Raw genomic sequence first — 18,282 nt, 5'->3', positions numbered from 1 at the left:
ACTTCATGCCATATTCAACACACAATTATAAAAACAGATATGAAATAACGAAGGAAGATTTAAAACCGATGGGATATTAGGTGATATTCAGGAATTACTAATACTTTTAGATGTAATAATAGTATTGGGTTTATGTTTTTAAAAATAGCATTCTTACCTTTGATATATATTCTTTTGTCTAATAATTTATTTTTTTTATAATTTACATCCAAGTTAGCACATGGTGCAACAATAATTTCAGGAGTAGATTCCTTAAGCCCCTTACCCATTTAGCCCATCCCCCCTCCTACAACCCGTCCAGCAACCCTCAGTTTGTTCTCTGTATTTAAGAGTCTCTTATGTTTTGTCCCCCTCCCTGTTTTTATATTATTTTTGCTTCCCTTCCCTTATGCTTATCTGTTTTATATCTTAAAGTCCTCAAATGAGTGAAGTCATATGACATTTTTCTTTCTCTAACTGACTAATTCTGCTTAGCATAATACCCTCTAGTTCCATCCACATGGCAAGATTTCATTCTTTTTGATTGTCAAGTAATACTCCATTGTATATATACACTACATCTTCCTTATCCATTCATCCATTGATGGACATTTGAGCTCTTTCCATACTTTAGCTATTGTCGATAGTGCTGCTATAAACATTAGAGTGCATGTGTCCCTTCGAAACAACATACCTGTATCCCTTGGATAAATACCTAGTAGTGCATTTGCTGGGTCATTGGGTAGTTCTATTTTTAATTTTTTGAGGAACCTCCATACTGTTTTCCAGAGTGGCTGAACTAGTCTGCATTCCCACCAGCAGTGCAGAAGAGATCCTCCTTCTCTGCATCCTCGCCAACATCTGTTGCTGCCTGAGTTGTTAATGTCAGCCGTTCTGACAGGTGTGAGGTGGTATCTCAATGTGGTTTTGATTTGTATTTCCCTGATGATGAGTGATGTCGAGCATTTTTTCATGTGTCAGCTGGCCATCTGGATGTCTTCTCTGGAGAAGTATCTATTCATGTCTTTTGCCCATTTCTTCACTGGATTATTTATTTTTTGGGTGTTGAGTTTGATAAATTCTCTATAGATTTTAAATACTAACCCTGTATCTGATATGTCATTTGTAAATATCTTCTCCCATTCCGTTGGTTGCCTTTTAGTTTTGGTGGTTGTTTCCTTCACTGTGCGGAAGCTTTTTATTTTGACGAGGTCCCAATAGTTCATTTTTGTTTGGTTTCCCTTGCCTCCGGAGATGTGTTGAGTAAGAAGTTGCTGAAGCCAAGGTCAAAGAGTTTTTTGCCTGCTTTCTCTTCTAGGATTTCGATGTCTTCCTGTCTTAGTTTTAGGTCTTTCATCCATTTTGAGTTTGTTTTTGTGTATGGTGTAAGAGAGTGGTCCAGGTTCATTTTTCTGCATGTCACTGTCCAGTTTTCCTAGCACCATTTGCTGAAGAGACTGTATTCCATTGGATATTCTTTGTTGCTTTGTCAAAGATGAGTTGGCCATATGTTTGTGCGTCCATTTCTGGGTGCTCTATTCTGTTCCATTGATCTGACTGTCTGTTTTTATGCCAGTATTTTTGATATATATTTTTTTAAAAATAGAAGAATATGATGTGTCAGATTTTCTTTAAAATCATTGTCAATGATAAAATGTTACTAGTTTTTATAAAAATCCACTACTTATCGTGCTATTTAGGAATATGCCTATTTCTCAGTTATCAAAAATCTCCCAAAAAATAAGAGCCCCAGATGGCTTCCCTGGGGAATTCTACCAGACATTTAAATCAGAGTTAATACCCATTCTTCTCAAGCTATTCCAAAAAAATAGAAATCGAAAGAAAACTTCTGGACTCATTCTACGAAGCCAGCATCATTTTGATTCCCAAGCCAGACAGAGACCCAGCAAAAAGAGAGAACTACAGGCCAATATCCTTGATGAATACGGATGCAAAACTCCTCACCAAGACACTTGCAAATCGAATTCAACAGCACATTAAAAAAATTATCCACCAAGATCAAGTGGGATTCATTCCTGGGTTACAGGGATGGTTCAATATTCACAAATCAATCAATGTACTACATCACATTAACAAAAGAAAAGATAAAAACCATATGATCCTGTCGATAGATGCAGAAAAAGCATTTGACAAAATACAGCATCCCTTCTTAATACAGACTCTCGAGAAAGTCGGGATGAAGGAACTTACTGAAACATCATAAAAGCCATCTATGAGAAGCCCTCAGCTAACATCATCCTCAATGGGGAAAAACTGAGAGCTTTCCCCCTGAGATCAGGAACACGACAGGGATGTCCACTCTCACCACTGTTGTTGAACATAGTGCTGGAAGTCCTAGCATCAGCCATCAGACAACAAAAGGAAATCAAAGGCATCAGAATTGGCAAAGAAGTCAAACTTTCATTTTTCGCAGATGACATGATTCTCTACATAGAAAACCCAACAGACTCCACCAGAAGCCTACTAGAACTGATCCAAGAATTCAGCAAAGTTGCAGGATACAAAATCAATGTACAGAAATCGGTTGCATTTTTATACACCAACAATGAAGCAACAGAAAGAGAAATCAAGAAACTGATCCCATTCACAACTGCACAAAAAAACATAAAATACCTAGGAATAAACCTAATCAAAGATATAAGAGATTTGTACGATGAAAACTATAGAAAACTTATGAAGGAAATTGAAGAAGACACAAAGAAATGGAAAACCATTCCATGCTTATGAATCGGAAGAATAAATACTGTTAAAACGTCATTACTACCCAAAGCAATCTACACATTCAATGCAATCCCAATTAAAATTGCACCAGCATTCTTCTCAGACCTAGAACAAACTATCCTAAAATTTGTATGGAACCACAAAAGACCCCGAAGAGCAAAAGTAATATTGAGGAAGAAAACCAAAACAGGAGGCATCACAATCCCAGATTTTAGCGTCTACTACAAAGCTGTCATCATCAAGACAGTATGGTATTGGCACAAAAACAGACACATAGACCAATGGAATGGAATAGAGAACTCAGAATTGGGCCCACAAATGTATGGCTAACTAATCTTTGACAAAGCAGGGAAGAACATCCAATGGAAAAAAGACAGCCTCTTTAACAGATGGTGCTGGGAGAACTGGACAGCAACATGCAGAATAATGAAACTAGATCATTTTCTCATACCATGCACAAAAATAAATGGATAAAGGACCTGAGTGTGAGACAGGAAACCATCAAAACCCTAGAGGAGAAAGCAGGAAACAACCTCTTTAACCTCAACCGCAGCAATTTCTTACTTGACACATCCCCAAAGGCAAGGGACTCAAGAGCAAAAATGAACTACTGGGACCTCATCAAGATAAAAAGCTTCTGCACAGCAAAGGAAACAATCCATAAAACTAATAGGCAACCGAGGGAATGGGAAAAGATAGTTGCAAATGATATATCAGATAAAGGGCTAGTATCCAAAATCTATAAGGAACCCACCAAACTCCACACCCAAAAAACAAATAATCCAGTGAAGAAATGGGCAGAAGCCATGAACAGACACTTCTCCCAAGAGGACATCCTGCTGGCCAACAGACACATGAAAAAAGACTCAACGTCCCTCCTCATCAGGGAAGTACAAATCAAAACCACACCTCACACTGGTCAGAGTGGCTAAAATGAGCAAATCAGAGGACTCCAGATGCTGGTGAGGATGTGGAGAAACGGGCACCCTCCTACACTGTTGGTGGGAATGTAAACTGGTGCAGCCCCTCTGGAAAACAGTGTGGAGGTTCCTCAAAAAATTAATAATAGAACTCCCCTATGACCCAGTAATAGCACTGCTAGGAACTTACCCAAGGCATACAGGAGTGCTAATGCATAGGAGTACGTGTACCCCAATGTTCACAGCACTCTCAACAATAGCCAAAACATGGAAAGAGCCTAAGTGTCCATCAATTGACGAGTCGATCAAGAATATGTGGTTTATCTATACCATGGAATACTACATGGCAATGAGAAAGAATAAAGTCTGGCCATGTGTAGCAACATGGATGGACCTTAAGGGTGTTATGCTGAGTGAAATAAGTCAGGCAGAGAAGGATAAATACCATATGTTTGCATGTATAGGTGGATTAGGAGGAACTTAATGGAGGACTATGGGGGAGGAGAAGGGGAAAAATAGTTGAGGAGAGGGAGGGAGGCAAACCATGAGAGACTCTTGAATGCTGAGAACAAACTGAGGTCTGATGGGGGCAGAGGAGAGGGGAGGGGGGCTGATGGGCATGGAGGAGGGCACTTGTGGGGATGAGCACTGGGTGTTATATGGAAACCAACTTGACAGCAAACTATTTAAGAAAAAAAGGAATATGCTTATTTCATAAAACTATGGTCTCTGCTATAGAAAACACAGGCATTATACGGTGTTCTTTTTATCACAACTACAAACTAAATTTCACAGATCAAGTCCCTCTTAATTTATAAGTTTTCAAAAAAGAGTGTTGACATATTTAGGATGGACAAACGGTAAATATACCTTACAACAAATGAAAGTTAGCCTTTTTTAAATTTAAATTGTACTTTAATTCCAGTACAGGTAGCATAGTGTTATATTAGTTTCAGGTGTACAATATACTGATTCAACAATTCCATATATTTTTCAGTGCTCGTCAAGATAAGTGCACTCCTTAATCCTCATCACCCATTTCATCTATCCCACCCCCGCTTCCCCTTTGGTAACCATCAGTTTGTTCTCCATAGTTAAGAGTCTGTCTTTTGGTTTCTTCCTTTATTCATTTGTTTTGTTTCTTAAATTCTACATATGAATGAAATCATACCATATTTGTCTTTTTCTGACTTATTTTGCTTAGCATAATAGTCTTGAGATCCATCCATGTTGTTGCAAATGGCAAGATTTCATTCTTTTTGATGGCTGGATAATATTCCATCATATATATATGATGTGTGTGTGTGTGTGTGTGTGTGTGTGTGTGTGTATACACCACATTTCCTTTATCCATTCATCAGTTGATAGACATGAGCTGCTCTCATAATTTGACTATTATAAATAATGCTGCAATAAACACAGGGGTTTCAAATTAGTGTTTTTGTATTCTTTGGGTAAATATCTGTAGTACAATCATAGAGTAGTTCTATTTTTAATTTTTGAGGAACTACCACATTGTCTTCCAGAGTAGCTACACCAGTTTTGCATTCCCGCCAACAGTGTAAGAGAGTTTCTTTTCCTTCACATCCTCTCCAACACTTAATTGTTCCTTGTCTTTTGATAAGAGCCATTGTGACAGGCATAAGGTGATATCTCTTTGTGGTTCTGATTTGCATTTCAATACAGGACGGTGATGAGGGTGATGAGGGATGTTGAGCATCTTTTCAGGTGTCTATTAGCCATCTGGATGCCTTCTTTGGAAAAGTATCCATTTATGTCTTCTGCCCATTTTCAGTTGGATTATATTTCTGTAGGGTGTTGAGTTTTGTTTTGTTTTGTTTTTTCATGGTCCAAAGGCATGTTCTTCTAAATCATAATTTGGATCAAAATCGACCAAAGACACAAATAATTAGTCCCAGAAAAAAGAAACCAATATCAGAACTTAAAAAATTCCAGTATCTACAACAGAGAACAGGTCACGTGTCATGGTAATGTAAACAACATTTTAGAATGTATAATTCAAGAAATTTTTTTCTAGAAGTATATGAAGTTGTATGTACACACCAACAACAGACACATTTTTATCACCCTTGGGTCCAAGAGACATTGTAATGGGAAAGAGACAGGTTTTACATAACTACGTGATTACTTCAAGTCTGAAATAACAACAAAGATTTTGCACGGATGTAGAGGACAAAGAACACCTGAAACCATTAGTGTTCATATCAGTGACACGAACTAGGAATTCATACACTTGGGATCCCCATCAAGGAAGAGGCCCCTGGAAAGGCAAAGCCATATTTACAACAATGAAAAGATTTCTGTTCCACCTGAATTTTCATGAACAAAATACATACAGTTCTATACCTGAAGTTTTCCCAAAATTGTGTCCATTCAGGATCATCTCCATTGCAATTGGCTCACATTTTAAATAAGATTTTAAGGTAAAATAAATGCTTTCCCACAGTATGTCTGTGCTCAGAGATTCCTGGATTATCTGAAGGCTTTTCCATGGTGCTTAAGTTCATAGGATTTCAGGGGTGCCTGGGTGGCTTAGTCGGTTAAGCGTCCGACTTTCGCTTAGGTCATGATCTTGCGGTTCGTGGGTTCGAGCCCCGCGTCGGGCTCTGTGCTGACTGCCAGCTCAGAGCCTGGAGCCTATTTCAGAGTCTGTGTCTCCCTCTCTCTCTGACCCTCCGCTGCTCACGCTGTCTCTCTCCTAGAAATAAATAAAAATATTAAAAAAAAAATGTTCATAGGATTTCAGGTCACTGTGCTTTCACGTGTGTCCTCGAAGGGAAGAGGGACAAGTGAAGGCTTTCCCACAGAGCCGTCATTCATACGGTTCTGCACACTGAGGGTCATCACATGTACTTACAGGTCTGTGGGACATGGCAAGGTCTTACCAGAGTCCTTACATACAAAGGCTTCCTGTCCACTGTGCAGCCTCAAGTGTTCTTGAAGGGAGCAGTGACTTTGTGAAGGTCTCTCCCCAGGGTGTTTCTTCAGATGCACTCGAAGAGAGGAGGAAAACTTGTATGCCTTTCCACACTCTTACATTCATAGGGTTTAACAGCGCTGTGCATTTTCAAATGACCTTAAAAACTTTGCAGCTGACTGAAAGCTTTCCACACTCCACACACTCAAAAGGTCTCTTCCCAGTGTGGGCCCGTATGTGTGCTTGCAGGAGTGATGGACATCTGAAGGCTTTTTGGATGTTGAGTTTGATTAGTTCTTTATATATCTTGGATACTAACCCTTTATGGGCTATGTAATTTCCAAATACCTTCTCCCATTCAGTAGGCTGTCTTTATGCTTTGTTGTTTCCTTCGCTGTGCAGAAGCTATTTTGGTGTAGTCCTAATGCTTAATTTTTCCTTCTGTTTCCCTTACCTCAGGAAAAAAATATTTTATGGCCAATGTCAGAGAAATTACTGTCTGTGCTGTTTCCTAGGATTTTTATGGCATTAGGTCTCACATTTATGTCTTTAATTCCTTTTGAGTCTATTTTTGTGTATGGTATAAGCAAGTGGTCCAGGTTCATTCTTTTGCATGTGTCTGTCCAGTTTTCCCAGCGCCATCTGTTGAAGAGACTGTCTTCTCCCCACTGTATATTCTTGCCTCCTTTGTCATAGATCGACCATATAATTGTGAGTTTATCTATGGATTTTCTATTCTGTTCTATTAATCTATGTGTCTATTCTTGCACCATACTGTTTTGATTATTACAGCTTTGTGGTATGTCTTGGAATCTGGAATTGTGGTACCTCCAGTTTTGATTTTCTTTTCAAGACTGCTTTGGTTATTTGAGGTCTTTGTGGTTCCATATAAATTTTAGGATTGTTTGTTCTAGTTATGTGAAAAATTCTCTTGGTATTTTGACAGGGATTGCATTAAATCCATAGATTGCTTGGGGTAGTAGACATTTTAACAATATTGGTTCTTCTAATCCATGAGCATGGTATACCTTTCCATTTGTTTTTATCGTCTTCAGTTTCTTTCATAAACATTAAAAAATTTTCAGAGTACAGGCCTTTCATCTCTTTGGTTAAGCTTATTCCTAGGTATTTTATTCTTTTTGGTATAACTATACCAAATTATACTTAATTTTTCTGCTGCTTCATTATTGGTGTATATGGATTTCTATACATTGATTTTGTATACTGTGACTTTACTGCTACATTAGTGCTAGCAGTTTTTTGGTGGAGACTTTCAGGTTTCTATGTGTAGTATCATGTAATCTGCAAATAGTGAATATATGACTTCATTGCTGATTTGGATGCCTTTTATTGCTTTTTCTTGTCTGACTGCTGTCTCTAGGACTTCAACTGCCATATTGAATGAAAGTGGTGACAGTGGACATCCTTGTCTTGTTCCCGACTTTAGGGGGAAAGCTCTCAGTTTTTCCCATTGAGGATGGTATTAGCTGTGGGTTCTTCATATATGGCCTTTATTATGTTGAGCTGTGTTCCCTCTAAATCTACTTTGTGAGGGCTTTTATCATGAATGGATGTTGTGCTTTGTCAAATGCTTTTTCTGAATCTGTTGATATGACCATGTGGTTTCATCCTTTCTCTTATTGATGTGATACATTATGTTGATTGATTTGCAAATACTGAACCACCCTTGCATCCCAGGAATAAATCCCACTTGATTGTGGTGAGTGATTTTTTCAATGTATTGTTGGATTTGGTTTGCTGGTATTTTGTTGAGGATTTCTGCAACCATGTTCAGAGATATTGGCCTGTAGTTCTCTTGATAATCATCCTTTTTTAACCTAATTTCATCACAAATGTCAAGTTATGCTTGACAGACAAGAACAGAAGCCTTAATAAGCTGTCTAAATGGGAAATGAAAAGAGTTACTCTTATGTTCTATGGTTTCTGTTGGAAATTAGTTCTTGGGGATTTTAACTACATGATACTAAAAATCCAAAAATCAATTGCATTCTTAAGTCAGAAAGTATGGCTAAGATTATATTTCATTTTATTTTATTTTATTTTATTTTTTATTTATTTATTTCTAGGAGAGAGAGAGAGAGACAGCGTGAGCAGGGGAGGGTCAGAGAGAAAGAGGCTGTCACACACTGAAACAGGCTCCAGGCTCTGAGCTGGCAGTCAGCACAGAGCCCGACGCGGGGCTCGAACCCACGAGCCACGAGATCATGATCTAAGCGAAAGCCGGACGCTTAACTGACTAAGCCACCCAGGTGCCCCTAAGATTATATTTTAAAAATTAAAACAATAGGAAAAAAGAAGAAAAGATTAAAAGTCTCCTGAAATTGTGGCACCTGGGTGGCTCAATCAGTTAAACGTCCAACTCTTGATTGCAGCTCGGGTCACAAGCAAAGCTTGCTTGGGATTCTCTGTCTCCCTCTCTCTCTGCCCTTTCCTGCCACACACATGCACACGCACATATATGTCTCTCAAAATAAATAAATAAACATTTTTTTAGAAAAATCTCCTGAGATCAAGAAAAGCAAAACAAAGTTCTGTTGAATATTCCTTTCCATTCTTAACAGGAATGCAAACAGGTCTGCAGCATCTAAAGAACAAATAATAGGGGCACCTGGGTGGCTAAGTCAGTTAAGCGTCCGACTTCGGCTCAGGTCATGATATCACAGTTTGTGGGTTCGAGCCCCGCATTGGGCTCTGCGCTGACAACTAGCTCAGAACCTGGAGCCTGTCTTCAGATTCTGTATCTCTCTCTCTCTGACCCTCCCCTGCTCATGCTGTCTCTTTCTCTCTCTCAAAAATAAATAAAAATTAATTAATTAATTAATTTTAAAAAAAGAACAAATAAGTGAGCACCACAGCAATGATGCTGGGCTTCCGCTTTGGGGTGGGGTGGTAAAGGTCATGGCGGCCCATGCCACTACCAATGACAACTGCGGAGTCTAACAAATCACACAAGCCCTACTCCAAGGGCATCCACAAGCCACGGCAGTGCTGCATCGGATGGACTGAATGCCTGCGCAGGAACCGCACAGAGGTGAGCTGCCAAGGGGCACAAGCGTTTCCCAGAAGGATTTGCAAACCCTGGTCAGACCAGGGGCTGCTCACTGGCAATGGGGGATGGACACGGCCACTCTCTAGCCGCTCCACCGTGGGGCTCCCACCGAGACTGAGCAGAGACTTCTGGGCCCTGGGGCCTCTGCAGGGATGCAAGCTGCAGCAGGCCGCTGGCCCTCCCGTGGTGCTACACAGACGGAGCTTCACCCTCCAAATACCAGGACACAAAATCTAGCGATCTGTGTAAACAAGAGCATATTATGCCCAAGTTGGATTTATTTCAGAAATGAAACTTTAGTTTAACATTTGGAAATTTACTATATTAATAGAAAAAGAATATTGTATAATTATCCTGAAAAGCACTGACAAAATTCAACAACCACTTGTTATTTTTTTTAAAAGAAAAAATTAAAAAAAATTTTTTAATGTTTATTTATTTTTGAGAGAGAGAGAGAGACAGAGACAGAGCATAAGCAGGGGAGGGGCAGAGAGAGGGAGACACAGAATCAGAAGCAGGCTCCAGGCTCTGAGCTGTCAGCACAGAGCCCGACACAGGACTTGAATCCGTGAACCGTGATATCATGACCTGAGTCAAAGTTGGGCACTTAACTGACTGAGCCACCCAAAGTGCCCCCATAAAGAACTCTTAAAGCTTAACAGTATGAAAATAAACAACACAATTTTCTCAAAGGGCAAAAGACCTGAACAGACATCTCACAACAAAAATATGCAGATGGAAGATGAGCATATGAAAAGATTTGAACACCACACATCACTGGCGAACTGCAAATTAAAACAACATTAAGACCCCGCTGTACACCCTCTAGAAGGTCGAATCCAGGTCTCTGCCCACCCCCACACCCCACCCCACCCCTGACATGCTGGCCAGGACACAGAGCGACTCCCAGTCACGGCCGGCAGGAACGCAGGACCACGGGCATGGCCACTTTGGGAGATGGTTCGTCAGTTTCTTACAAAACTAAACATACTCTTACTATCTGATTCAGAAATCACCATCCTTGGTATATGCTCAACAGTGCTGAAAACTTTCGTCCACACTTGCACTTGCACGTGGATGTTTAGAGCAGATTTATTCCTAATTCCCCAAACTTGGAAGGAACCAAAATGTCCTTAGCAGGTGATGGACAGATAAACTCTGGGCCATCCATGCGTGGAATGTTAGTCAGCAGTAAAAAGACATGAGCCATCACGCCAAGCACTGGAAAAACCTCAAATGCATATTGCTAAGTGAAAGAAGCCAGTCTGCCAAGGCTACACGTGGCATGAGTCCAAGTCTACGACTTTCTGGAAAAGGCAGAACAACGGAGTGAGCAGAGATGGTGGTGGGCAGGCTTGGAGGGAGGGTAGGAGGGATGGATACAAACACAAATACAAACACGCTGCTCGGCACTGGGCCTACGGCAGCCGGGGTCGGTGCCTCCTGACGGAAGAGAAACAGGCGAGCTGGGCCCCGCCGTCCTCCGGACCAGGAGCTGCTTCCAGACCCCAGCACCGCGAGGAGGAGCCTACGCAGAGCAGGTGATTTTCCTACGTTAAGGAGACAGAGGTTACAACTGGGGGAAGACAGGCCAGCTCAAATTTGTGGGGGAAAGTTCTGGAGAGGAGGGAGCTCTGCACAGAAAGAGCTACGAACACCTCCGTGGAATTTCACAGGGTCCCCTTAAAAACAACGATATGATATAAACAAACGACTTTTCAATAATGAATGTGCTCACATGGTGCTACGGTGAATAGTATCACAAAGTAATGTGGAGAGAAATTAAATGAGCCCCACATATAGGGGACGATACAAGATTTTCATAAACGGGAAGCTTTAATATGGTTAAGATGCCAGTTCTCCCCAAGCTTCTATAGATCCAATACCATCCCAGTAAGAATCCCGGCCTGTTGTGGGTTCCTTTGCAGAAACTGACTTTCGTACTAAAAAATATAAAAGGGTATTCGCGTCAGTGGGAATTCTGCTCCCCCTGTGGGACCTGGCACCCTTCCTCTGTGTTTCCTCACATCTGTACGTATAAAGCAGACATGAACGCACGTTATTCCCCTCCAGTTTCACACTAAGTGCAGCACACTCTACACTGTTCTTGACCTTACTTTTTTCCAGGGAGCGGCGCATCCTGGAGATCACTTCCCATTTCCACACAGAGTGCGTCCTCTGTTTTCAAAGCCACTCCCCCCTCCACACACACACAAACAGCGGTCAGCAGCACAGCACAGTGAACTTCGGGTTAAGGGCCAGAAGGCATTTCCCCAGTGCAGCCATCACCCCGAGAACCGAGGTCTGAGGGGGCTCCCGCTGCTGACACTGAGCCGGTCCAGAAGGGCCATTCCCCACCCGTGTTCACGGGGTCCCCAAGCAGCCATCCGCACTCCTGCTCTGTGACATGCACCCTGTGACAGAGGCCAACGGCAATATTTAGGAGGGCAGGGAAATACACCTGGGAGGGGAAAAGCATGATATGGCCAGAGAAAAATGTTCTTACTTTTGAGTTTATTTTAATATGCTTCTAAAATTCAACTATTAACTGAAAATTTTGACCCTCTCTGCTTCTTGCCTACATACAGGGGAATGACGATGTCTCTATTATGTTTCTTTTTAATGGTTTTTTTTTATTCTATTATGTTTTTAAAAGAACACATACCAGAGTTTCTCGTTCTGCTGTTGATTCTGTTCTGCAATAAGGGGCCAAGTCCACATTAACTCTGTGACCAGGTCCCTCTTACCAAAGTCTTAGTATGCTTTACACGTGAAAAGCTCACTCACTTACCAATGTCATCAAGGAGAATATTCTCAGGCTTTAAGTCTCTACAAAGGAAAAGACACAACAAAAAGCTCAGTTATTCACAGGCAACGCTGACTCTTCAACACCAGCAGTAATAACCACAGATGCCTCTGCCCTGAGCAGCAGCAAGGCCAGAGATAACAAGACCACGCTTTGTGGGTCAGCTCACGAGTCCTTCATGCCGTCCCCGGGAAGGACAAGGACCCCACAGAGGATTCGGCTCAGCAAATACCGTGCACGTAACAGCAGTGAGCAAACGGCTCCGCACGTGCCCGCGGATCTAACTGAAGGTCAGTGATGCAACGTACAGCCCGGTAGTAAGGCATTAGACTGTAATGAACTTGGCTCAACTTCTCTTATCATTAATATACTTTTTAAAACATCGGCGAGCTCTGAGGGGAAGACAGGCATGAATCCAAACCCCAGCTCTGCCACTTGTCCACTGTGGGGCCTTGACTGTCCAGGTCTCCGTGTCCTCACCCGTAACACAGCGCCATCCACACCCACCCGCTTCCTGATGAGGCAGGTCGGGGAGCTCAGGCCTCGCAGTGGGAAGTGGGTAACCAACAGCAGTGACTTTTATTCGTAGTTCATTGTGATGGGGGGGGGCGGATACCACAAGCTTGAATAAATATAGATCACTAAAGACTAACGTATCTTAAATGTAGTATTTCAAGCTGCTATTTGTTTGCTTCTTCCCTTAGAAAAAAATTATTTTTCAAAGGATTTATATTTAACCCTGATTTCCATTGTGACCCTATCACAACACTCCATATCCCCTGAGCATCGCCCCCGATCTGTGGCCAAATGACTGGAACCTACAGAGGGAGCGGAAGCAGCGGGACAGACAGCTGTGAGACCAAGGGTGGCTGGAAGGCGGCTGGCCTCTGGAAAGCTCTGTAGAGAGACGGCCCCACAGACCAGGAGCAGCTGAAGCTAGAGTGCAGCCCCGCACAGCCTACGGCTGCACTTCGTGTAAACCCTGCTTGGGCCGACACCCACAGCCCCCGCGAAGGAGAGAAGCTGCCCTGTTCCAGGCTCAGGGAGGTGAGAGGCTGCAGAGAAACATTTCCTGTAGCAACACCCACGCCACTGTGGTAACGTCTCTCTGGGGACAGAGGCCAGCGGCAGAGGCCTGGGGGCCTTCTGTGTTTGCAATTTCTGTTCTTCCTCTTCTTCTTTTTTTAAAAATTTATTTACTTGGGGACACCTGGGTGGCCCAGCTGGTTAAGCGTCAGACTTTGGCCCCGGGTCATGACCTCACAGTTCGTGGGTTCAAGCCCCACGTCGGGCTCTGTGCTGACAACTCAGAGCCTGGAGCTGCTTCAGATTCTGTCTCCCTCTCTCTCTCTCAACAATGAATAAATGTTAAAAAAATTTTTTTTAATTTACTTATTTTTGAGAGAGAGAGAGAGAGAGAGCAAGCGAGCATGAGCAGGGGAGGGACAGAGAGAGAGGGTGGGAGAGAATCCTAAGCAGCTCGAACTCAAGAACCATGAGATGGTGACCTGGGCTGAAATCAAGAGTCTGATGCTTAACCTACTGAGCCACCCAGACACCTCTGCATTTGTGTTTGCATTTTATAGCCCCACGCATCTGCTCTTGCATTATCTGGGTAGAATGACAAACATCTTTTTCCTTTATTCTTTTCTGTATTAAAAAAAATCTTAGTAAATGTTATTAAAAAATAAAAGGAGTCTTTCTTGACCTGGAGCTTCCACAGCCTCCTTGTGATATAGATTTACACTCAACATCAACACAACACGTGCCCACCCAATTCCTAGAACCGGCTCACGGGACATCCCCAGCCTCACTGCTCCCCGCAGAGCCGATCACAGTACAAGCAGCCCACCTGCTTCCCCCTTACCCCCAGGCCTTCTGACCCCAGGGCACAGCCCCTGCCCCAGGCCCTCCCTCCAGCTGCACACTCGGGGCCACCATGCACAGCCAGGCCGCTTGCTCCCAGAGGAAGCGTGCTCCGTCTGTCTCACAAAGGAGTTAACAGTGGAGGCGGCCTGCGGGCCAGCTCCCCACACGTGCCCCGACCATGCTTACGCGGCACAGGCACCATCCCCTGTGGGGGCTACAAAATCTCTGGCAAGTAGCTGTGGGCGGAGTGCGAGTCTCAGGACGAGCAAAGCGCAAGGGGTCGAATGGACGCTCAGGACAGGCTGGGACAGGCTCCAAAGCACCCCCGCTGCACGCTGGGCATGTATGAGCAGTGGCCACGTGTTGTTTCTCCCACCTTCCTCCAAAAACGATTTCTCCAGGCTTTTAATCAGCTTAATGGCTGTTTTCACGCATCTCCACGTCGGAGCTCGGGGTGTCCTGTGGAGGACACTGGGCCACGCCCCCCACTGGCCACTCACTCAGCCTCCGGGGCTTGGCTTCCTCACTGTCCAGTGAAGGGGTTTCCTAGTGATCTTTCCAGCTCCTTTGGCGCCAGGAGCACACACTGACGTCAGCATGGACGTCAGCAAGGCTGAGGTTAAAAACAAGCGAAGTTGTCTTCTCACACGTGTACAAGCCCCCACCTCCCAGCCTGCTGACTTGGGTGTCATTTGCATATAATTTGCTCTGCTCTCAAGCCATTTAAAAGTGATCTTACACCCCCGTGCTCTGGTGCGCCAGAAGCTCATCTCCTGGCTTCACATCCATCCTCTTCTTTCTTGTTAAAGAAATATTTGCCATCTGGATCCCATTTCTCAGCCTGCTACTGAGGCAAGAATTACCATAAGAAATTGATTTCTGGAGGCTGAGGCTCGAGCGGCTCATCCGCATGACTTCCTCCCTTGTCCCAGTCCTTTGCCCACATCCCAGTGTCCTGCTTCCCCCGGTGACCCTCTGTCTTCCTGGACCTGCCTGGTCCTGCCTGTTAGCCAGCCTCTCCTGGGGAGCGAGGCTGTGCACGAGCGATCTGCTGGGCACACCCTGAGGGTCAGGTGAAGAGAACGGCAAGGGCTGGCCCGGCCACAGGTGAGGGTTTCTGAAACTGCAGCAAAACTGGAACTTCAGCACAGTCTAAATAGGCTCTGGTCTTGGGACACAGCTCCGCCCCGATCAGAAGGCATCAGGAGCAAGGTTCTTGATCAGTGGAGGGGGAGAGTAAGGAAACAAAGGCAAAACTAACTTTGGCTAGTTCCCTAGTGTTCCCTGAAACATTCGTCAAGATAACAGGGCTCACTAGCCTCAGGGCAAGATTCTAAGGTCCGTCCCCACCCCCTGTCATCCCACCCTGCGTCCCACTTCAGAAAAGCTCACCTGCCCAAGACAGCCTCCAGGGAATGGATCTGTTAGTTGCTATTGTTAGAGGCAGAGGCCACTACGGGGCAGAAATGTGCAATCTGGAAGGATGTGGGTCATATACAGATTACTAGTTCTTTTAAACATTAGGATCTGCCATTCTCACTTGAAATTGACTTCCATGTTTCAAAAACGATGAAAACAGGAGATTATCCTTTGAAGCACTTATTGTAAACGGTAGTTATATCTCTATTTGTGTGTATTTATGTGTGCACTTGCACACTACCCTCCTAGCCTCTTGGTTATAAGTTTCCTGAACACAGGGACTTCAAAATCCAATTGGTTCCTCAGAGTATGCTTCCAGTATGCAACTGGTAAGTGTGTATACATCTGGGACTCAATATACATTCCTGGAATGACTGAATGAATGATCCTTCCTGCTACTGAAAATCTAACGTGATAGCAATCATCTGTACTAATGGCCTGTATGGGCCAATTCACTACTGAAAAAGCGTAGGTCTAAGCTGTTTCCTTCCCACTGTCACTCTCCTGCACACCAACCGCCTTCTCCTTATGGCGATTGATATTAATCTACTTTTCAATCCACAGCTCATTCATTAGAAAAAGAAATCCAATGCACAACTAAACATCCATTTCCCTTAACAATTTCCAACTATAGCATTCCAGACAGGTGAAAATTTCATCTTGCTCAATTAGGGCAGAGTCAACTTTCTTGAGAAACGTAACAAAACAACAAAACAGGTTAAGATTCAGGTTTTCTGTCCTGCTATGGGAGAGTGCAGCACAAAGCATAGAACACAGGACCTGGGTCAGTGTCCACCATTCACAGAGAAGGTGACAGGGGACCATCTCTCTTATCATGATCCCTCAAAATTGTTGAGAAGATTACAATGTATGCCAAAGTGCTTGAAAATGCTGTGTGTTCTACAAATAAGTGTTATTAGTATATATCTTGACCATATCCAGCAGCATCTTTTGTTATTCATATGATTTTCTTTAAATACAGTGATACGTGGAAATAAAGTAAATGGGCATGTACCACAAATTTAACTTGTTCGTTATTATAAAATAAAATTCTGTAGACATCATCCTGATTGAAGAACTACTTTTAGTTTTGTGAAAATGAGTAAAAGGAAGCCTCATTTACCATGGAGTCGGGTGGCCAGCAGGGGGAGCGCTCAGCCCTGCCGCTCCCGGGCAATTGCAGACCCACCCGGAAGGGACGCACCTTGCAGCTGGATTCCACCGCAGCTCCTACTTTACTGTAGGAGGGAGGAAGGTATCCTCCTCCCCCAGCAACAGCCCAGCCAATAGGAGACTATCAGAGTCTCAACCAATAAGAGACTGCCATAGCCCAGCCAATGAGAAGCCAGTACACTTCGACCTCGCAGTTTCAACCAATGGACTTTCCGCTTACAACAGTCCTTTCCTCTATAAAAGAGCGTCCTCTCCTTTGTTCTGCGAATTCACCTATGGTTTTCTTCAGTGCGTGCCTGCGATTGTAGTTGTTATTCCAAATAAACCTATTTTTGCTGGAAAGGTAATTGGCAGTTTTACTTTTAAGGTTAACAGAGGTTAATATCTGACACTGCCGTCTAAGCACACTTGGGCCTCGGCCCAGCGGTGTCCAGGGCACGGCGTTTGCAGGACACCCGTGCCCGAGCACGGAGCACAGGGAGCACGGAGCACACGGACACGGAGAGCACGGAGCACAGACCACACGGAGCACGGGGAGCACGGAGCACATGGAGCACAGGGAGCACAGCGCACACGGACACGGAGAGCACGGAGCACATGGAGCACGAGACACACGGAGCACAGGGAGCACGGAGCACAGAGCACACGGAGCACATGGAACACGAGACACACAGAGCACAGGGAGCACGAAGCACAAGGCACACGGAGCACGAGGCACATGGAGCACGAAGCACAGGGAGCACGGAGTGCACAGAGCACAGAGCCCACGGAGCATGGAGCACAGGGAGCACGGAGCACACAGAGCGCATGGAGCACGAAGCACAGGGAGCACGGAGCACAGGGAGCACTGCGCACACGGACACGGAGAGCACGGAGCACACGGAGCGCATGGAGCACACGGAGCACGGTACTTCTAAAGCAACGGATGGCAGCCTTCCTCCTCTAAGAGAGCAAGAGGTAGGGAGCTTCTGTTTTCAACAATGTTATTCCCAGGAGTCATCCTAATCACACTGAATCATACATAACCCATCTCGCTGCATAATGTCCCCCTTTCTAACAAAAAGTTGTTTCTTGACCTTTCTGAAGGCTACCTGTTGGTAGTCACTCCTGACTCGCATGCTAGTGCAGAGGATCCAAATCCACGCGTAACTGCTGAAAGACACAATGATTGTCAAGTGTGAGTCAGAATAACTCCCAGCCTGAACACTGAGAGTCTATCTATCAGGACAAGTACATTATTTCTTCCAGAATGTAATAAAACCACGAATGATCAGCCTGGATTCCACCGTCCCTGGAATTTGCCTGGATTAGACTGGATTCCACAGGCTGTAGCCCTAGTGTGTGTCCTGATAGTTGGTTTTCCATT

At 43.9% G+C, this 18,282-nt stretch overlaps 1 protein-coding gene across 2 annotated transcripts in view; it reads right to left on the bottom strand.

The window, feature by feature from the left end:
• The window catches only part of GRK4 (G protein-coupled receptor kinase 4), a 102,240-nt gene that overhangs the window by 11,128 nt on the left and 72,830 nt on the right, over positions 1-18,282 (bottom strand). For both annotated transcript variants that reach the window (XM_039232054.1, XM_039232055.1), the window contains one exon: positions 12,441-12,478. In XM_039232054.1, coding sequence (XP_039087985.1) covers positions 12,441-12,478 — 38 coding nt within the window. The remainder of the gene's footprint in view (positions 1-12,440; positions 12,479-18,282) is intronic.

This window comes from Hyaena hyaena, unplaced genomic scaffold (genome assembly GCF_003009895.1).
Source record: "Hyaena hyaena isolate Hyena2069 unplaced genomic scaffold, ASM300989v1 scaffold_63, whole genome shotgun sequence".
NCBI classification, from domain to species: domain Eukaryota; kingdom Metazoa; phylum Chordata; class Mammalia; order Carnivora; family Hyaenidae; genus Hyaena; species Hyaena hyaena.
Note: the sequence above shows the minus strand (reverse complement) of the source record. Positions and strands in the feature narration are given on the sequence as shown.